Raw genomic sequence first — 23,092 nt, forward strand, 5'->3', positions numbered from 1 at the left:
ACGATGCTAAGCATAGCCTACACTTAACTCGGCTTGCCCAAAATAGACTCACGACTGGCCGCAGTATTGCTGGAAGACCTTGGTTATCTATATCACGAAGGAGTCAGCGCATTTCTTCCAGACGCATCTGCACCGATGCAGAAAGCCTATAACTGTGGAGTCGCACGCACCACATGTGGACACGTTTTATGACAAGGAATGGATTTCCTTCTCCTCCTCCTCATCCCCTGTCATGCAGCACTTGGGAAGCAAGCAGGTCATGCAAAATAAATCGGGTAATTATAGAGTAGCTTACATGTTCACCACGCCCATGCAAATATGTTGTTCTTTCTGCTGCTGTTGTTTTTCCTTAGTTTTTTGTCATTTTCTTCCTCCTGGCTTGAGTTTTTACCTCCAGCACTACTCAGTTTGTGTTGTCAGTCAGTGTTGTCTCCTCACTGTACTGATCTGTCCAGTTAAGGGCTCGGCTAAAATGGGTGAGGTCTAAATGTGCAATTTCTGCCACAAATAGGATGTGGATGTAACTTTACTTCCATCATCAAACTGCCAGCCGAACATCACAAATAGGCCTCAGACAGTCACAAATAGCTCTGTTTGCATAGTGAGCTGCCACCTTGTTATTTATGTCAAGAGGCTGTTTTGCAGTTAGTTGGTAGGGGGATGTATTTTCTGTGTAAGGCGAGCTGCTGTTCTTCATGATCAGGCCGTCCGTCTGTCCATTAAATGTGATATCCAAGTCTCATCTGTGGCATCTCCGACATGACTGACCTAATTTGGATTTTTCATGTTTAACCTCCAGCCAACAGTCTAAAACCTGAAGATACTCAATTTATAGTGAGTCTTACCAGATTCATACTATTGCTAAATTAGAAACCCCAGCAGTAATTTAGTGTTTCAGTGCTAATCTCAGATTCCACTTGGTCAATTTTTAATAAATGCATTGTATTGTACTAAAAATAGCAATTTTGGCACCTTACTGTATTTATCCCTGGGTGAAATTTGAAATATTTAGTATAAATAGCAGTAACTACTGTTCATGGTTGTTTTATGTGGACCCTACCAACCCTGAATATTTAAAATATCAGTTCAAACTGTAAAATGAGATTCAGCTTGGAAAATTCTGCTTCAGGTATTCGGCCATATTGTCATTATTTTGTAATGTTAAAACATTCCACACTGGTTGGATTATACCACCTGACTTCCTGAAACATTTCTGGCAGAAAGCTTTAAGAAAGCCTTTCTTTAGTTGCTAATAAATTATGCTGATTACTACAACAACTGAGCTCTCTGTCTCTTAATGACAGTTGAGTTGCTCTTCTGAGTTAAGGTTAAGTTAGCCATGTTTTTCCTGAATCTGACTGCTGGCGCTGTCTCATGTGGTGTCGAAATATGAGTTTCTGACCGTAAAGCAATATTTTAGTGGAAACAACGTGTTTGAACGCTCTGAACAATAAAATGCACATCTTTGCTGCGTCCATGTTTCCACATTACGACTTAAAAGCTTGGAAAAACGATTTCCCAACTTGGGAAATGGGATCATCCAAAGAGCATGCAAATGCACCAGCTTACGTATGACAAATATATGATGAAGGAAGTGTCGTGACTCCACAGAACACAACTTGACTCTGTGCCTGATTGGACTACAAGATTAAGATTAATTATCATTTATTTTGTTTAGGAGGACAGTGCCCTATTGCCTTCTATTTGCCAGCTGCCCCTTAAAGAGCTTCTTCACATACACTTCTTACACCTTATTTTTCAAATTGCGGTAGTCACGCACCTCATGTGTCAGACAGTCTTGCACCTAAAATGCAGGCGTGGATTAAAACAGCGCTGATGGCAGCATATGGAAATGAGCCTTTACCACCTGCTGGCATCATGTAGCAGCTGTCTGAATCTGCATATTCATGAAGTGTTAGTAATTAGAATTTTGCTGCAGGTGTGAATACTCAACACATCTTTGTTAAACGTTTCAGTGTTGATTGGCCACCCACGGCCAAAGAATGGGGGGGCAAAAAATAAAATCATATATCTGACAGACAAGCAAATAGTTAACTGTGGAGCCGAACTGACTTACACTCGACCTCCACTGGTGTGTTTACCCAACCTATTATCTGGCTGTCGTGAAAGCTGCAGATGGCGGCTAACTGATGTGTCCCTCTACCCACCCACCAGAGCGCACACACACACACACACACACACACACACACACACACACACACACATAAAAACACACACACTCTCCACATTTTCAAGGGTAGCTTTTGTGTTGCTGGCCTGTGGTTGACACAGAGATGGGACTCCTGTGTCAACACCACATGGTTGAATGACACTGCAGTCCAGGCCTGACTCTGCGATATGGGCGGTGAAGTGGAATTTTTGAGAAAATTTCCATGCACAGTGTTATTCATTTTCTCTTCTTTTCTTTGTTAAATTCTAAATCATTTTATTTATGTCTGGCCAAGTGGTCTGTCATGACTGTTTAGAAGGTTTGGATTGAACCTACAGTACCTGATGTTATTTTTTTAGATCACTATAACATGTGTTGGATATTTGCTGGTTTTTATCTGTGCCACAGTATAATCAAATCGTGATTGAAAAATACAATCATTTTGTAGTGAAGTTATATGTATAACAGATATTTTGTGCAAATAAATCTTTAAATCGAATGTATTTTTTCCAAAAAGTTGTAATTGTTTGCTATGATGATGATAATGTTTGTGAATTTTGGAAAGTGACAGCTGCTTTAATAGTATTTAAACATTTGACACTAAAACTCAGCATTGAAACTTACATTAACAAAACTGCTTTTTTAAGGTAGGGTGAGCGACCCATCTATTCAATTGCATGTTCATTAGGCTTTTAAAAAATTAAGTAGTGTTAATTTAAAAAAGTTATCGAAAATTGGGTCCAACTATGAACCTCAACGTCTATAACTCTTCTGCTGGATCAGCATTGCTTTAAACCAGCAAGTATGAATCACGCGTAGTTGGATTTACGGTGATGTTGACTAATTGCTAACAATAGCTAGCTGTTTTTAGGCTCTTCTGGTATATGTGACGCTTGGCATTGTTGCATTGCCAGCCCTATATTAGTGGTGCCAGATAACTGTATACAGCAAGAGTTTATTTGTTGTGCTAGATGATCCAAATTGAATTAAACACCTCTCATATTAGGTTTAACGTGTGCATGTCTGTGTTTGGGTGAGTGTTTCCACTCCTGAAAAGGACGCATCTTTCATAGCACACAGATGTGTCCACAAATAAGGTGTATAAACCAGGCTGGGGAAAGAGTGAGGCTTTATTTTTAGTTTTCAGCAATGTGATCATTTCATAAAGGGAAAAGTCTTATCTGCAAACTCTGGCCATGTTCACACCAGGCATTGTTTGGACCAAACTCTGAGATATTTTATGCTACAGCCAGATTTGTTGTGGCAGGTGTGAACATGTGATTTAAACGTAAGGTGACTGGAGATTTTCGGTCATGGCCCTCTTCCAAGCAAATTGTACAGTATGGTTTGACTGGCACAAAATGTCTGGAAACCTGCACGTGACAAATTTTTGTGACAAATCCTTGTGAAAACAAATATGCTAAAATGCAAAAAAGTGACGTTTTGCTTTCAGGAAGATAAACCTTTTAATTGTGGTTGTGACCAAAATATAATCAATATGTTTCATCAAACCGAATTTAGGTTGCACTGATTTTAAAATGCCTGAGGTTAACTTTCTGAATAAAGCAAGCCCTGTATTATTATCATGTATGCATGCATGCATGCATGCATGCATGCACATGTGCCATTAAGAGGAAGACAGGGTGCATGTTCTCTGCAACACTGACCCCCAGCCCACCTGCCAGTTTTTCCTCCCCATGTCGACCGCTACAGATGATCCTTTGCTGACACCTCCTGTTGCCTAACCTTCCCCTCCCCTCCTCGTCCCTGATAATGATGGGGTGGTCTGCTCCCTGACCCTTGACCTGCAGGAAGCAGTAAAGCCGTTATCAGCGTGCCACGGAGACTTGTTTGTTTTTGAAAGCACATTTTCCGAAAGGCTGACAAGCTCAAGGATCAGCGGGACGTCCATGCATATCCAAAGCTTTATTAGAGGAGGAAGGACCAATAAGCTCAGGTCAGCAGCAGGGAAACCTCCATATGAGGTTTCATGTGCAAATTATAAAACACAGCCAGTGTGCCCTGGTAGAGGCCTGGGCGTTAGTATAAATCGTATAAATAGTATAAAATTGGCAAATTGTGATTTTAAATAGGAAAATATCTGAATAAAGAACAAGTAAAGATAACAAATCTGACAAGAGGCCTGTACTACGAATCAGGATTTGAGGTTAGCGATGGTAGATTACTTCTTCGTTCTTACCGGCGTACCTCATCATGGTAACTTATGCTGAATGGCTAAATTGCTCTGGAGCAGGTAATGTTCGAGATCAGTGCTATAAAAGCACCGTCTACTGACCAATCAGTTCTTGGAAAATGACAGGACCATCCGTATAAGATCATGCAGACTGTTTTCATAGGCTACTTAAATATTTGTTGTGGGTGATGCAGAGCTACTTTCGAAAATGTCTTGAAAGTGAGTTGAACGACCACTTATTCAGTCCCCGAGGATTTTAATGTCTAAACTACTAGAGGCAGCTGAGTTGAAAGAATAAGGCTAAAATTGTCACACACACCATAAGAATACATCATAGCAACACACATGGGCAGCTGTGGCTCAGGATGTAGAGAGGGTTGCCTGTTAATCGCAAGGTCGGCTGTTCAATCCCTGGCTCCTCCAGGCTGTATGTCGAAGTGTCCTTGGGCAGCGCTTTGAGTGGTCGAAAAGACTAGAAAGGCGCTATACAAATACAGAGCATTTTCATATTATATGCCTGTTAACTTATTCACGCTGTCGTATTTGTCTAATATTACAGATTGCCCTTTGTTTGTAAAATATGACTCTCAGCTGCTAGTAGACTTGTCCATAATGCGTATGCTCATCTGCTGCAAACACGGCCCCTTTTTATGAGAATGCGCTCACGGCTGGATTGGGAAACCCTGGGTCGACTTACCGAGTTGATGACCAACTTTGTGTGACCGCTTAGCGTGATTATGATTGTTAGGGTTAGTGAAACCAGATGATGACAAGATATCCAGGATTCTTGCTGTAGCTCCCCAGAGTTTACAAAGCTGTGTTTTGGGGCAAGTCTAAGTCAAATCTTAAGTCTGTCAGAGTCAATTTCAGGTCTCAGTCCTTGAGAGCAAGTCAAGTCATAAGTCTTCAGTAAGCAAATTGCAAGTCAAGATTCTGATCTTTCATATGACTATTAAATGACTCGCCATTTTAACATTGTCCTTTCAAAGAAGTGTTAATGCTGTTTTTGTTACTTGGATTAATAATTATTTGTTTACTTGTGTGGCCATGCAAGGCCTATCGGTTGTTACTGGATTTTATTTAACATTCTCAGCCAAGTCCCAAGTAAAATCTCAAGTCGTAATTTTTGTCACTTCAGCTCTGTTGAGGGAAGCCTTGGTAGCGTGGTTTGATGTGAGGACATAAAATATCGATCTTCTGTTTTATACTATTGGTGTCAGTTTGTGGCCGGCAGTAGCTCAGTCTGTAAGGACTTGGCTGGAAACTGGAAGGTCGCCGGTTAGACCAGAGAAATGGAGTGTGGAGGGTTATTTTTTAATTTTTTTTTTTAAATAAAGTATGTCTTCTTCTTCTAATAAGGGCATCAATGTCAACCCTGTTTCTCAGTAACAGGAGCATTCTGGTTTCTACAGTTCGTACGCTTTGCAGGAAGGAGTTTGGGTTTGGTTTCCTCCCACACTCTCCCTCCCCAGAGAGGGACAAGCTTTTACCTGTTTAAGGATAAGACTGTGCACTGATGTCAGATTTAGTCTCCTGTTGCCAAAACAACCTTTGTTTATGTTGAAGTGGAAAAAAAAGGACTTCTAAGTTTGCATTACTGGGGTACATAAACCCTCCCACTTCCGTTTGGGATTCAGATGTTTGACAATTTTTAGAGGCATATTTATTCTTACCTATCTGAATTGAGAGCCTGGTGATCAAAGGTTTTGTATGTTGTACGGCTATATTGATAGTTAAAATCTACATATTTGTCAGTCTCTATAGAAATCTTTTTTTTTTTTTTTAGCATTTATTTGTGACGTTTGATGAGAAATTGTTGATTTTGATTCAGATTTGAATCACTGCTGAATTAAAACTACTGACTAACTGAGGTCGTTTTACAAAACTTGATTGAATCGATGGAGCACAGTCTCTGAAGTGCTTAGATCTTCTAAGCACTTGAACCGAGGCTAACTTTCTGTTCCATCGTAGCTTTGGGATAATTAGTATTCTATATCCGCTAAATGTTTTTAACCCAGACTGAATTGGCGGCTTTGTACAATTAACAGAGTGTATAACTAAGGCTTGGCTAAGTGGTTACATTGGAAAAGAGATAAAATTATCCCTGTGGGTAAAGAATAATTATATGATAGACCCTTTTTGATGCTCATGCTTCAGTCACAGGGATGGAGCAACACAAAATATTGTGCTTTATTCAACGGTTGGGTTGACAGTAAATTAACCTGATCCTGAAGACTTTGATGGGTGGCAGGGGTACTGAGCGAGTTTGTCTCTACCCCTCCTCCTGGCATCCTTTCGTCGGCCAGACCAGCGTTATATCCTGCTGGGACTGGATTATGACTTTAATTCTTGGCTTTCATTATTGGTCACCATGGCAACCCCATCCTTTATGTCACACAGAGTACAGGCTGTTTCAGTGGTGCACAGACATAAAGACATATTAGAACAGTATTAGGAAGGACTGAATCTCCACAGATATGGAGTTAAAGGCTTTATCAGTAATGGATTTGGTTCCTACTGTGGCTAGGATTGCTTGTGGTTGTGGTTTTCTGGCAGCCCGCCTGTGGCCTGGTGTTCAGTTAAAGTAGACGGCGCTCTGGGCTCTTTGTCTGGTGCAGTAGGTGGTCCTGTCTGGCTGAATGGGCAGAGCATGAAACCACTCCTAGCAGGCTTTTTGATACTAAAAATGCACCTTCTCATTGTACTTCAAGACACTTTAAAAGCATCCACCAAAGCAGCAGACTCTATGGTGTGCATTCTGCGTTGGCACTGCAGACGGTTTTCTTTTAAATTATGTGTAGTTGGGCCTAAGATTTCTTTTAAATTTTTCTTTGTTTTGCCAGGCAGTTAGTTTGAGGCCTCAAACTGCAGTAGTCTGTATATCCAAGACTGTCTATTAATATCCACTTTGGTATATTGATGTCCTGCATCTGCACAATGAGGTGCCTCAAAATACACACAGGCTTTTAAGTCTTCCACAGTTTTGTGAAACCCATATATCATTCCTGCTCCTACAGTGTTAAGTCTTTCTCTTTAAACCTGCACACAACCCTCCATTGACATACACACCAGCTGAGCTCTGTTGCACTAATCCCTTTAGGTCTAATATGCTGCCAGCACTGCCAGCATGCAATGTCTTTTATGTTAAGGCAATAGTGTAGTACAATATAGTGCACTGAAAGTGTGACAGTAACAATATGTCATTACTTTGTGTAACTCCTGTGGAAATGTTTAAAACGAATTACAAAAATTCAGTAAAATATTATGTATAAAGGTAGAACTCACTGTAATAGTGAGTTAAAAAGAAGAGTTTTAAAAAGGAACTTGATGTTATTTCAGTAAAATAAGGCCTAGAAAAAAAATGAGCCAAATAAATATTCTTTATTTTTTAGTAGGGATGTTCAGGTGAAATGAGATTTACTGTTTTACTGGTCAATGTACAATATAAGGTTTTTTTTATTGTTCTGCTGTTTTTGATGTAATTATTATAGTGTTTGTGTATGTTGTAAGAGCGATATTGTCACTACTGTATATGTGTATTGTGTAAAAGTAAAACAACGGATTCAAATAAACAATAGCTGTGTGATGGATACAAAAATCAGTTCAATAAAACAGAGCAATATTGCCTACATCGTAGAATCAGAGCTTGATAAACGTTCATTGTAGAACATTTACTAAAGCTTTTGATCAAAATGTTACCTGTAAAATCTGTCTGATACAGCAAGTGAGCTGACTGACTACAAGTTACAGATACTACTTCTCCAGTTAATGCAGCTTTTGCAGTAATTTCATATTTAGGACAATGTTATTCTCATGCAGATGCAATAAACTGTAATGGCTGATGTAGTCAGATTTCCATTTCTCTGGTTTTGAAGTTAGTTTGGACAAAACATTTATTGCTCTTATTTCCTCCTGATTTGGGGATCTCTGATGTCTCCCTTCTGGTGTTTGTCATTTGGGCCTTGGGTGAGAACATTATTCGAAAATACAAATTAAGGCACCCTCAGAAAAGCAAGACGTTTGGAGTTTGCCATTTTAAGATTGTGTGATTGACAGAAAGATTAAGACAAACAACAGCAAAGAGCTGCAAAGGCAATTAGTAGATGTTCCTGTAATTTGCAACTTACCTGACCTGTTCTGAATTGTCCTGATGTGTCAGACCTAAAAGGTAAACCCCGCCCTTCTGGCACATGATGTCTATTTTTTTAAATGATTGTAGTGTGTCCTACAGTGAGTAAAAGGTGAGAAAGGAAACAGATGAGGACTAGCAGGCTTTCCATGCTGCAATTACAACGGCAAGGAGGCACGTACAGCCGGCCTGCAGTGTCTGGCAACGAGCCAAGTGTGTGACAAAGACACAGTTTCTTTCTTATTACCTTTTCCTCTTCCTTTACACTCTCTCTCTGATCTTAACACAGGCTTACTTGTCTCTTCTATGAAGGACATTGAGACGTTATGCTTCAAGTTGAGTGGGCTGCCTAGTGGCAGGTGACATCATCCCAAGCAGCCGCACTGCTGCTCTCAGCAAATCTCCACATAAAGATCTGGCCTGTTTACTCCAGTCTGCAGTGACCGCTGGGTGTGGAGTTTTAGCTTTTGTGTGTGTGGTTTGATTTTTGGCCCTGTGTGCATGAACAAAGGTTACTCTGAATTTTTTTTTTTTACCCCTCCTCTCTATCTAAGCAGTGGCTCGTTTCTCTGCAGTACTATTCTCTCTGCAAAAACAATTAAGTGGTACAAAAACCAAAATCACAGTGAAAGAACAACAGCTTTGTACATTTCGTGTATATCATAGTATTGTGATGAGATGTTGTTGTATTTACAAGGTAATAACAGGCTTGACATAATTCAGTCTCAGGGCCACGGCCTCCAAAAAATATCTGGCATGAATTGTTAATTTCTTTGTCTTTAGATGGAAACCTGAAATATAACCTCCCAGATATAAGTTCCTGACTGCTAATAGTTCTTAAAATACCTACCTTTTGTCTGATATGGAAGAACTGCATTTTATTTGGCACCATCTATCCGTTGTGCATTTTGCATTTAAATGATTGAATACAAACTGTAGCTGTAGATGAAGCTGAAGATCATAGTCTGCAAACTCAAACTGGAGCACGCTCACATGCCAATATCTCATTCACCCCTCCCCTGCAGTGATGTGCGGCACCCTTCATGATTTACTGAGTGCAGTGAGGAGGAGGTTTGACTGGGGTTGGAGGGATTGAGGGGTTGTAGTGGCAGGTTTGGCTTTGCTCCGGTGTAAAACAGAAGCTGTGAAAGGGCAACATTGTTAGAAAGTACAGATAAAATAAAGCCTCTTCAACTGCTGTGTTTTGAATCATGTTTCTAGACCGTCTTGAACCCAAATTGTCAACATGTTGAGAGTCAGTTTAATATGGAACCCTAAATGTTTGTTGGTTTGCTCCTTTTGTATTTGCATCTGAATTCGTTAGCGACTGCCGATTCCCAGACAACAAGTCTCTGCTGCAGAGACGTCATGACCCTTGACCCTGACCCTCACCTGAACTCTGACCTCGGTTCTTCCACTAAAGCTCAAAGTTCGTAGCTCCAAAAATAGACGAGTCACAACAACTGTTTTTTTTTTTTTTTTTTTTTTATGGCTGTCATTGATACAGTGTGGCTCAGTTTACTGTGCATTTTACAAATTAAACCACTTTGGCTTCGATCATTATTTTTCCATCCATTTTCCATTTGAACAAAGTATTATTCCCTTGTATTTTACAAAAGAAATCTACCTATTAACAACTAATGCGCCAAGGTGCCTTATTTAGTGTGGTAAGTGGGGGTAAAAGAGATGGCTGAAATAAATATCACAATTTTATTATATATATATATTTATTTAGATTTTCCTCAAATCTGTAAAAGAAAACAACTCAGTTTTAAAAAAGATTCACCTGATATCATTAATTTGGACAACCACATTTTGTAAAACAGTAACACAATATGTTTCATGGTACAACATAGTACATCTGAAAGTTGACAATGTAATTATAATCTTGGCCAGCCTTTGTAAAAATATGTCAATATTTCTGTTATAATAAATATAAAGTTTCTGCAACTTCACTCCAAAAACAACTAAAATGTGGCAAATTTCTAATGTAATTATTTTAGACTCAGCTATCTAAAATTATTATTTGCATTATTGAGAAGCTAATCTCCACCATGCAGATGAAAAGAGAATAAATTTGGGAAATGCCATCAGGTTCCTGGGTGTGAAAGTACTGTGGGAGTGTTGAAACAGACAGGATTACACACCCAATTAGTGAGCTAAATTGTCTGAAACAAAGACCCCCCTTGTGGTTACTGGAAAGGATTAGATTTCTCGAACACTCTTACAGGCCAAGGAAACATGTAATTGGTTGAATACAGTGAATTTGACATGGAAGCTTATGGATTTTCTGACTGGGATCACGGTTATCGTGCATTAAAACAACAGCGCCGTCGGATCCAAACAATAGAACTCGAGCTCTGAAGATTAACGGAGAAGGTTTAAAGTGGAGATTTGTTATGTTACTTTGTATATTCCCGTTTACGCAGGGTTTGTATCACCTTCTTGGAGCATCACATCCAAACAGCTACTCTCACTCATACGTGAAGGACGCTCAGTAGTGTAACAGTTGCGTGTCGTTACCAGTTAGCAGCTCTACTGCAGCATGTGGTTTGCTTCTAGACCCTCAGTATTTGCTTGTTGAAGGAAATGGCCACCACTACTCAAGACTGAGGAAAGTGACTTTCTGGTTACTCTCCGGCTTCAATAAAGCTATACTGATGTAACACTGATGGCCCCAAGTGACAGCAGCTGATTCCTGTGAATCTTTGAAAAACTGAATTTGAAATCTGATCAGTATTGACAAGTGTATGTAAGATATTTGAACATCTCTTGATTTGTTTTTAAGATGTGACTAGTTAGTTATACTGAGGACACTTCAGAATCACAGAAATGTCCAGGGTTTCCTCCAGGAAATTGTTTAACTGAGGCGATAAGCCACTTCTGAAACATATTGTCTTGCTTATTAATTTAATTAGCCACAGTCAATCACTGTATGGCTAATATCCGCTGCGTTAAATGGCACCTCAAGGTACATGTCTTTGTATGTAATTGTGTAATGTATTTTTTTAACGATGTGAAAGTTGGTCATTGTTTCAGGGGAGGTCCCCCTGCTCTGCTGTAAAACACTGGAAAACCCTGTTGTGCCAATATCCAGAATCCTAAATAGAAAAGGATGAGTGGGACATGCCTAGACTTAAAGGTACAATGTGTAAGAATTGGCCAGAATTTTAGTCTATAACATTAAACATCATGTCAAAGACGTCTATGTATTGTGTTGCAGATGTATCTACTGAAGTTAGCACGCTAACCAGCTAGCTCTGGCCCATCCTGTGTTGTAATACCACTTGTGCCTCAAGAGCGTCCGGTCTGCCCTTAGTCCAACATGAAAGGATGAAGAAGCAGAGCTTGGCAATCAATGCTGCTGCTCAAGCTGCTTGCCCTCTCCCTCGCGCTTCTCAACCTCTCGTTCCTCCACTGCCTCTCCTGCCACCACTTTGCCGTCGATGTTGTGCCGTTTGTTATTGTGTTTTTTTTATTATTACTTATTCCACATATTTGTTAGTTTTGTCTAAACAGAGTGATGAAGAGAGAGAGCAGACACACACACACACACACAGGCAGGAGGGAAGCCTCTCAGTATAGGTCATCACACAAGGCTCTTAACTTCATTGTTGCAGAAGAAGCGACGCCCGCTAATCCAGAAAGACATACAAAGCTTAATTTTATGACCTTATCATAAAGATAAGAATGTTGCATGTGAAATGAGCAGAGGAGTGTTTAGAGAGTAGCTGAGTGGTAGGAGGAGGTGAAATGCTGGCTCATGTTTGTTTGATTCATGTGACCAGGAATTACACATTGTACCTTTTTAAGTCTCCTAAGTCATCTAATGTGACTTTGGTAAGCTGAGCACCTGATTTACTTAAACATAACGCTTATTTTGTTGTTGTGCTAATGATAGTTTGGGGGGGGGGGCTTCTTGATATGCTGAGTTTGCTCCTTATTCTCGTTATTCAGCCGTACTTTGTCTCATGTGATTATCATGCTCACAAGTTTATATTTTTCAGTGCAGCTTCTAAGGGAACAGGGGAACAATCAAAGACATCATATTCCTGGGGTGAGATAGTGCTCTGACCCTGAGATTAGGTTAAAAGCTGCATGTGCTGATGCACTGCAGCTCACTCGGATGATACTCTGATGCGTGTGTGTCCCATTGAGTTCCTTCTGCAGAAGACTTGAATAAAATTCACATAAAATGCCTGAGCTGTTTATTTGAAAACCTCGGATTGCCAGCTGTCAATGAACAGTTTAGGCTGCTGCTGTATCATTACATTAATGGTGGTTTCATCAAGTGTCCGAGATACAAATATCTCTCAACCATTGAAGGACTTATTTATTACCGAAAACAGCCAGCAGAAGAATAAAGTAAAAAAAATAGTTAGCATTTTAAGTTGGTATCTTTAATCTGTTACCCCACTCAGTAATAATTTTGTGTAGTTATTTGCGGACATGTCATGACCTCCAGGCAGGACATTACCTCTCCTCCCTCGCCTCTGTCCAGCAGTGTAATCCTGCAGCCGTGGCGTTGGGATCCAGTGTCACACAGACTGACACAATGGCCACACTGTACTCCCCTCACAGCATTGTTCTCCCCTGAACTTGGAGGCACAATGGGGCCTTTATCCACACAGGACAGAGAGACCAGCAGGCCCGCTGTCAGGTGCTTTTCTTCCAAGCTTGTTTGTGAGCTGACCCCATAAGGAGAGTTGTATCTTTTATTCTTTTTTAATTTTTTTTTTACCACACAGTGATGAGGAGAACGTAGATGCTGAAATTAGTCATTTATTGTATGCTTACACCTGACATTGTGATGTAAAGGTACAGCAACAAGCAAAGTAGTGATATTACATTGTTGGACAACGGTTTTATCCCTACAGACCCTTTCCAGAAAATGAGTTCTCATGTTCTCATCATCTCTAACCAACTCATACTCTGAGGAAGGTCTGAAGGGACTGAAACGTTTGATGTACTAATTCAATAAATGTCTTGAATTTAAGAACAGTGTGCAGATGCTGAGCTTCTCCCCAGTGAACCTGCATAACAAATAATGTAATAATTTGGTGATGTTGGACACTTGGTATGCATCTCCTGCCACCAGAATTCCCCAGCATTTTTCTTTTCCAGGCTAACATTCACAAAGTGCCTTCTTTTCTTTTGTCTATATCCTTGAATGCAACCCCCTCTGTGTGTGAGTAACACTGTTGCTTACACTATCTTTCTTTCACAAAAGAAATAAATGCAGAATGAGCACACACAGTGCCACTGTCATGTCTTTTCTCTCTCCTTCCTCTCTCACATCCCCATTAAACTAGTTAATCCCTGCCAGATTTTAGTTGGCCAACGTTCAGGATTACTAACATTCAGCATTTCAGCTTTGTCAGACTAAAGCAGAACATATTAACCCAGCTGGCAGGTTTTAAGAGACAAAGTATTGGGTCAGAGTAGGATGTTGACTAGGGCTGAAAGATTATTTGCATTTGCGATATTATCGTGATGTGATAAAACAAGATTTTACATTCTGGTAAATTGGTGGTGGTGGGTGAACTTGTCGGACCATCTGCCACTTTGGCGGACAGGAAAAGTGCACAACAGAAAGACACGTGTGGTAAGGGGGGACTCCGGTGTTGTCTGAGAATTACTAAGCTTTTCTGTTAAACATGAGAGGCGTCACTTGGTTTTATTTTCGTTGGCCAACTTTTGAATTGAACCTCAAACTGAGTATTTTTTGTTTGCTTACTGGGATATAGAAAAATGGAGTCCTAGGAGATTTGAACCGGGATAAGGACTCATTAATTGGTGGTTGAACTGTGGGTTTTGTATTGAGCGCTTACTGTATAACACACTGTGGTGAACTTAGTTTTTCTTGTGGTCTGTAGGTAGGCCGATCTGATGATACTATATTATTATTTAATGCCATGACTTGACTCAAATTATTTTTCTCATTATTAAAATTTGATGCTTCTTCTCCACCATTGCTCATAATAATAATTCATGCATCACCTAATTTCATCATAACACAGGTCTGACCTCTATCAAGTATTGTGTTGGTCATACTATACACTGATTTGTCCATTTTGAATAATAGGTAAAGAGCTTAAAAATAATTCACATTTTTAATGGCAATCGCAATATTGGTTAAAAAAAAGACAAAAAAATTATAAAATAAAAAAACAAATTCAGTATATTCCTGTGATTTAAAATGGTCGAAATAACATTGGCTTATCACACAAGAACCAGAGAAAGTCAAATATAAACTTACTGGACTTCTTAATGCAATTTAGAAGGAGGTTTCTTTTAGTGTGTTTCTAATGGCTGGGTGCCAAAAATATGCCAATGCTGCGCTATAATCACCACTCTGTCTCCAGTTAACTGCTTAATGAAGCAGCTAAGTACTTATTCTGTAGCAAGGTTAGAAAGATTGCAATGTTCCCAGGTTTGATCCCAACAGCATCTATTGGGCTTGTCAGGAGCTACAGTAACTGTATGTTAATGTGTCGTTGAACATAAAAAGGGAACACTACCCACTCAGGTGTGAATTGTTCTAAACTAGACTGTAAAAAATAAATGTGTTGCCGATGTTTGCAGTTGTTAGTAAGACATTTTTGTATTCCGATGAAGACTGATCCCCTCCAAGTACCCTCTGCTGTTCTCTAAAATGTTTTAAAATCCCTTTGTTGAATGTTAATAATCAGTAATGTGGTATTGGTGGAGAGTTGTTTCTGTGCTTTGTTTTCCTTGATAAGTTATTTTTGTTAATGCTATAAAATCAACAGGTGGCTTAGGAAATTGAAATTAACAGCTCAACACAGACTTGTGTAACAAACAGGGATGGTCCTGATCGAGTTTTATTTCTCTGATCCGAGTTCTTTAATACTGAGAATCTGTTGATAAAGAGTGAGATCCGATACTTTTATTTACTTAAATGTTGATTTTGTTGTGGACTAATAAGGAGTGTTAAGCTAATACCTTATTTTCACAAGCTATATCCAATACTGTCTGTTGGAGTTGTGGGAACTAAAGAAAAACTCTGCGTACTGCAGATCCCAGCTATACAGGAGAGTAGCGCTGCAACACTAACAGACTGATGAAATGCAGTGAAGAGAGGATTGGCTTTATTTTAGTTGATACCTAGATCAGCCCCGACACAGATTCTTATGGATTACTGACTTTTGAAGGCCATCTGTAATTGAATACTGATTTGATTTGATATCTTTATTTTGTAAATAAATTAAACAAAAAATAGTGGTAAAAAACAAATGAACAACAAAGAAAAACTCCATACTTTCCAGTACTTAAAAACCTCTATTTACATGTGCAAAAAGGAGTAGGAAGAAGTAAAACTTATGTACTCAGACTCCTTTATACCCTTACTACCATATTTAAGGAAATAACTCAAAATAATAACTCTAAATAGATAATAAATCTATAATCAATGAAAATATATATTCAAAAGTTCTATTCACATACAGATATTACCCATACACGACAATATTTATACATACTACAAATTCTTCAATATAAGCCCAGGTTATTATCAGCACTGTGTTTTTCTGTACCTCTGGAAAATAATTTCTTTGAACATCTTTTTAAAATGGAAAATATTTGCTTTAATTTATTATTAAGTTTATTCCACAACTTAACACCACTGACAGATAAACAGAAACTTTTCCGAGTAGTTCAAAAACTGGGAGTCTTAAAATGTGACTTTCCTTTTCTGTACATTGCCAGGCAATACTATTGTTTCTAGCCTTGAACATAATTACTGCTGTTTGAAATTCAACTAGATCAAATAGTTTTAATGCTTTAGACTGTGAAAATAATGAGTTGGTGTGTTCCAAATATCCTGTGTTATGAATTATTCTCATTGCTCTTTTTTGAAGTATAAATAACGATTGCAATGAATTTTGATATGTGTTACCCCAAACCTCTACACAGTAATTTAAATACAGTAACACCAGTGAACAATACAAAATGTGGAGTGATCTATAATCTAGAATGTGCTTAGCTTTAGCCAGGACTGAAATACTTCTAGTTAGTTTTGTTTGGATATGTTTTATGTGAGATTTCCAGCGTGTATAATCACTCCAAGGAATTTCATTTCATTTACTCTTTCTATATTAACACCCTCGATCTGTAACTGAACTTGATTGATTGATTGATTGATTGATTTACAATTGCCAAATATCATGAATTTAGTTTTGCTCAGATTTAATGATAACTTATTTGTGCCAAACCACTGTTTTATTTTTCTGAAGTGATTAAATCCAGGAGTTGCTGTAAATTCTGACCAGAAGTAAAGATGTTTGTGTCGTCTGCAAATAATACAAATTTGAGTAGAACAGATACTTTACATTCGTCTTTATGTAGAGGATAAATAATTTTGGTCCCAACACTGACCCCTGGGGTACACCACATCTCAATGTCCAAACATTGAGATGTGTAATCTCCCAACTTCACAAATTGTTTCCTGTCTTTTAAATAACTGCTTAACCACTTCAGTACTATTCCTCTGATCCCGAGCCTTTCCAGTCTATTCATTAGTATGTCATGATTAATTGTATCAAATGCTTTTTTCAAATCAATGAATGCCCCAACTCCATATTGTTTTTGGTCAGTGGAATTTGTAATTTATTTTTCTTCTACAGCTTTAAGAAACATTGAACATTGATTTCACTGCAACTCTGAGAAGCAACTAAAATGGTGTTACACAAATTATTTGAAAGTTTACTCCAGTCCCCAAAGGAGCATCAAACCTTTTTATGTTCCCTAGTGTTTGTTTTCTTATTTCCTTACTTTACTCACTGTAATCTTACTGATTTTTGCATACACAGGGCAAGAACTACAGTTAATCCTACATTATTTACCTTATTTCCCTTCCTGATGGTATATAACTATTAAACACGACCCTACATTCCATATTTACAAACAAAATGTTCTATTATTTAACACCAATCAGATTTGTCCCTAGAAATTTATCCATATTGATTTTATATTTTTTTTTATTTTATTTGGCTCAGTGGTTTGGGTGTGGGTTGGAATTTTCCTCCACTGCTGAATGTGTGATGCCAAGAATTTCTACTGCTTTAGGCTGCATTTTTCTTTACTTTCCTTGCCTAGATTGAATTAACATAAGCTCTCAGGAATGAGTTATGGAAGCGTACAAGGGACAGTAGTTGTGTTTAGTAACAAAAGGGCATTTTAAATGTTTTAAATTATTGAGGGGCATTATTTATTTTATTTCAATAAATATTTTAATATGTATCCTTCATAACACCCTGCATTATATTGAGGTGTTTCTAAGGTTTCGCCCACCCCATCTACAAACATGGGGTGGGGGGTATAACACAGTCTAATACAATAACACCGCTTACTACAACCTCAGCAATAAACATAAAGTTGAATTAACACTACTTGGAAAGTTTTACAAAAACTGGCCGATGTGTGGCAGGTCTGTTGTACTGGGTTTCATTTGACCGCATAGGTATACTTAATAATATATTAATTATATAATATTCCTCATTGTGTAACTCAAGCCCTCATTTCTGTGTTTGCTGTAGGATTCGTCCTCAGCTGGCCAGGGAGAAGATAGAGGGATGCCACATCTGTACATACGTGATGCCTGGGGAGCCTCAGGTGATCCTGGGGAAAGACAAAGCCTTCACTTACGACTACATGTTCGACATGGACTCCCAGCAGGAAGACATCTACACCACCTGCACAGAGAAGCTGATCGAGGGCTGCTTCGAGGGCTACAACGCCACCGTTTTTGCATACGGACAGGCGAGTCTTTGTCCTAAGCTGCAGTGCTGATGGAGCTTTATAGCTGGGGGATGTAGGGAAATAGACTCTGTGCATTTGTGTGTTTGAGGAGAGAAAGAGAAGGCGGTGTTTGAGAGATGGAGAGTGTTGCCATCAGAGGATAATTCTGTTGTGGCATTTGAACCTCTGTAACTGTGTATTTCTTCAACCAGTTTTTAACCAGTCTTATTTGCTTTCTTGCTGAGAGTTGGATCAATGAAGAAGATCAATGCTACCCTCACATCTGTACACTTAATATGAAGCTACAGACAGTTGTCAGTTAGATTAGCTTAGCATAAAAATGGAATGGAAACAGGGGAAACTTCTAGCCTGTGTCTTGTCTGTAGATAAAAAAAAAAAGTGAAGAAAAAAGTTTTTTGTACGGAACAACTTATAACGAGTTTCATAGCTAGCCTGGCTCTTTCCAAAGGTTACAGAAATATGTCTACAAGTGCCTGGAAAACTTACTGTTTGCCCTGTTTCCAGTTTCTATGCTAAGCTAAGATAACTGGCTGCTGGCTCAAGCTTAATATTTAACTGAAAAGAGATTGGCATTGACTGTCTGTCAGCAAGAAAGAGAATAAGTGCATTAAACTATTCCTTTATATGAATGTTTTCTGATTTCAATATGTATGACAAAATGGCGATTTTTATTTTATGATTTATTTTATTTAAACAACTCCAGCATTGAAAAGAAACAGAGGCCTCATGAAGACCAAAAGAGGTGGATCCCCGTCCAGGATGAATAAACACGCAATGGGAGTACACAGAAGTAGCAGTTGTAGAATTACAATAGAGCATTAAATCGCAACCAGCCGTACTTGCCCCCCTTGGGGTACTTCATCAGTTGTCAAGGCATATGTGGAAAAACATTGGAGTAGGTCTGCTTATTAGGGAAAAATAAGTTGACTATGTCATCTTGACCTTTGGGAAATTCTCATGGGCATTTTTAAATTTTCAGACATCAAACGATTAATTTAGATAACAATATGCAGATTAATGGGTACTGAAAAATTATCATTAGCTGCAGTCCTACTCTCCCACTCTTTTTCTTCTTTGACTCCTGCAACTACTCCCTCTGTCTTCGTTTGCTTCACCAAGTTCGCCACATGGAAATAACATGCAAGTTTGGGCCTCATAGCTCCCCTCCTCCCCTAGTGCTTTGGTTGCTGTGGCGACCGAGCTCCTTCTGTACGGCACTCGCACGATTCCAAGTGAAGTCAAGTGCACACACACCTTTTAGACAGCAATAAATTTTTAATGTGTGTCCATATGAACACATATCTCCCCAGTTACTGCTTCTGTGACTGCTGGCCTACTTCTGAAAGCACATTCACCCACGCCGCGGTTGGCTTGACCTGGATCAGACCTGTTTGCCTCTGTGGCTTTACAGGGACTAATCTAGATTTAGATCGACCCACTCGGCTGCATCACAAGAACTCTGCCCGGTTGGGTTGCAGATATAAACAGACAGTAAAGATGTGGAGAGTAGAGAGTAAATGTTCCCTTATCGAAAGATGTGTATAATTTTAAAGAAGAAAAGGAGACACCAGTTGGTAAAATTCTGTTTGATTTTTTTGCAATGCTAAATTTAACATGCTATATGTTGGCGTGTCTGTTTGTTGTTCTAAAAAAAATAAACAATACATTTTAAAAGTGTAGAGCAAAGGAAAACTGCAAGTAAATAGTTACCAAGCTTTCCACTGACAATAGCCTCGGAAGTCACCTTTTTTCTTGACTGGAAAAACTTGCTGTCCAATCACTGTAAATGCAATGAGTTCATGTCTGTGCCTAAGGGATGTGGAAAAATTCTAGAAAGTGAAAAAAATCCCATTGAACTTGATGCACTCTTTATTTGTATAGCTCTTTTCAAAAGCTGGTATACCCTACAAAGTGCACTTTAGAGAGCAGAGGCAAAATACACTACATGTCAAAATGTATGTGAACATTTCTGTTTCATCTCTGGCTCTTTTTATGGTTTGGGGCCCTTAGTTCTTGGTGAGTGAAGTGTTAATGCTACTGCATACAATGATATTTTAGACAATGGTTTTCTTCTAACTCTCTGACAAGTTTGAGGAAGGCCGTTGTTTTGGCCTTCCAATTCAGAAATGGTTTCCCCAGCTTTGTGTGAAGGAACTTGAATGGCCTGCACAGAGCCCTGACCTCAACCCCATTTAACACCTTTGGGATGAACTGGAACGCTGACTGTGAGCCAGGGCATATCGCCAAACATCAGTGGCCAAATCCCTGCTGTCAGGTTCCAACATCTGGTGGAAAGCCTGAAACCAGAGGCGTGGACACTGCTGCAGATTAATGCCTATGGTTTAGGACTGAGATGTTCGACAATTATGTAATGTTCAGGTGTCCACGTACTTTTTGTTGTATGTTTGACAATACTGCTACCAACTGTTTTTACCTTTTTTAAGGATACTTTTATCAAGTTAGAAATAATAAGTCTTAAGTTGAGATCTGAAACCTTTTTCTCGTCTGGAAAGTCATCCCGAATCCCTTTTTAACAGAATACTCCACCGATTCAGCATTGCACCTCTATAATATTGCAGATCTCATAGTTGACAGAGATATCGTCTTTTTTATTCCACACAGTCTTCCTACTCGACACCAAACGCCTTCTTTACCCACAATACACATCTACGACTGACTGTTTGGTTTGAGATGCGGGTGTGTTATGCTAGCAGTGGCTAATGAAGCCTCAAGTAGGGATGAGGAATAATAAACTTCTTTCTAACTCCACAACATAGATTTTTAGAGAACTTGTAGTCCTGAGCCCCAACTGACGCTGCCTCAAGTGACATCACTTGAGGCAATTTATGGTGAAGCTCCCTCTGACGCCACAAAAAGACTGTAATCAACTTTTTTCATACATGCAGTACTCTCCAAGACCTGTAAGCAGACTATGATGTGTATAATCGGTAGAATTCCTTCATTAACAACTTTTTTTTGGTTCTTTTGTATCTATATGTATTATATTTTTCTCACCTCCCTATCCAGACGGGTTCAGGGAAGACCTACACCATGGGTACGGGCTTTGACGTGAACATCGTTGATGAGGAGCTTGGTATCATCCCGCGCGCCGTCCACCACCTCTTCAAGGGCATCGAGGAGCGCCGACAGGCCGCCCAGGAGCAGGGACGCCCTGTGCCGGAGTTTAAGATTAACGCCCAATTCCTCGAGGTACACACAGCTTCACTGCATCATAAATAATGTTTTCTTATTTTACCTCAAAGTATAAATTAAATAAGACAAAGAATATGTAATCCTTCTTTCACTAGTATTAGGACCGGCTTTACAGAGATGTCATAGGTCATGCTGAAATTGTTGACACGGTTCCATTTAACAAGCTTTGTAACCAGCGCTCCATCGTTTGAAAATGTCCACCCTAACAATTGAACTGCAGCAGCTGTCATCAGGGGGTTAGGAGGTGTTGGGGTTGATGGTGGTGTCTCAGTGAGGACAGGAAGAGTTAACAGGAATGATGTGAGTAGACAGTTGTGCCTGTCCATCAGACTGTGACAATGTTCACATTACTTGAAGAACTGGAGAGGAGGAATATTTGTGAAAGATGGATATGCACAGAAATCAAACACTGGGCAGACAGTGATAGTTTCCAACAGTTATTACTATTTCTAACTGTTCATGTTTTTTATATAAACATTCTTTAAAGTTTTATTATTTTTCCAGATTTTCTATGCAAAAGACTTTTTTTGAATAAATAAATAAATAAATAAAAAAGAAAATGAGATGTCACTGCAGGTTTTACAGATATTTAGCAGGGAGAAAGCTCCGATGATTGGCCGATAGCTTGGATTTACTCAAACACTTCAGTTTAACACAATTTTTAGCTCTACTCTATCATAGATTAGTTACCTGAATTTTTTTGTTACGTTCTGCATCAGTGCACTGGGGGACTTTGTTCTTCGGGTAATATTTTTATTTACAGTTAATGTTCTCCTAAAAATAAAGGAACTGAATGTCGGTCAGAGACGATAGAGTAGAGCACAGTGCCCTTTGTAGTAGTAAATATGCAAATACAACATTAAATCACAAAGTTTCAGGTGTTTTTAAAAGGAAACTTAAAGGGATTAAGGATTATTGCATTAACAATACAGAGGTTTACATAGCATGCTTTGTCATACTAGCATTATTGTATTTTTTACACTATGCAGGGGCATGTTTCTGTATGCCCCCTCTTACAGCGGGGTTAGTAGTTCTGTATGTTCTCTTTTCAAAGTAGACATGAGCGTGGCAACGCTGCATTTCTAGGTGTCCACTTTTAATTTCGCCAATCCTTTCTAGTCAAAAATTAGCTGGAGTTGTTGGTGTTGCTTCTCTTCTTCAGACATTGTGTGAATTGTTATGATTTAATCCATGATTTAAATCTGCCCGGTTAATATTTTGTGTGCATTTGTGTTTCGGCTCCCTGTAGCTTTATAATGAGGAAGTTCTGGACTTGTTTGACTCCACACGAGACATGAAGCAGAAATCTCACATCAAGATCCACGAAGACGCCACCGGGGGAATCTACACAGTAGGAGTGACCACACGGAACGTGTCCTCCGAGGCTGAGGTAAAGCAGCGTGTGTTTAACAAACATCTCGCCCGTTGTGACTGCCGTTGTTAATGCAGTAGAGTTTGAATAGGTTCTTGAGACTTTTGGTGGACATGTGCCTGATAACTACACAAAGATGGACCACTGAATAAAACATTGTTGCTGCTCAAATCTATAAACAACAACTTTGTGTGTCTGTCAGTTTTCAAATATAGGAGGGAATAACATTCACTT

General features: G+C 39.1%; 1 protein-coding gene across 15 annotated transcripts in view; it reads left to right on the forward strand.

Annotated features, from left to right (window-relative positions):
• Nucleotides 1-23,092, forward strand: part of kif21a (kinesin family member 21A) — a 58,084-nt gene that overhangs the window by 5,882 nt on the left and 29,110 nt on the right. For all 15 annotated transcript variants that reach the window (XM_046036243.1, XM_046036251.1, XM_046036254.1 and 12 more), the window contains 3 exons: nt 18,051-18,273; nt 21,301-21,483; nt 22,736-22,876. In XM_046036243.1, coding sequence (XP_045892199.1) covers nt 18,051-18,273; nt 21,301-21,483; nt 22,736-22,876 — 547 coding nt within the window. The remainder of the gene's footprint in view (nt 1-18,050; nt 18,274-21,300; nt 21,484-22,735; nt 22,877-23,092) is intronic.

Source organism: Micropterus dolomieu, linkage group LG22 (genome assembly GCF_021292245.1).
Source record: "Micropterus dolomieu isolate WLL.071019.BEF.003 ecotype Adirondacks linkage group LG22, ASM2129224v1, whole genome shotgun sequence".
Lineage (NCBI taxonomy): Eukaryota > Metazoa > Chordata > Actinopteri > Centrarchiformes > Centrarchidae > Micropterus > Micropterus dolomieu.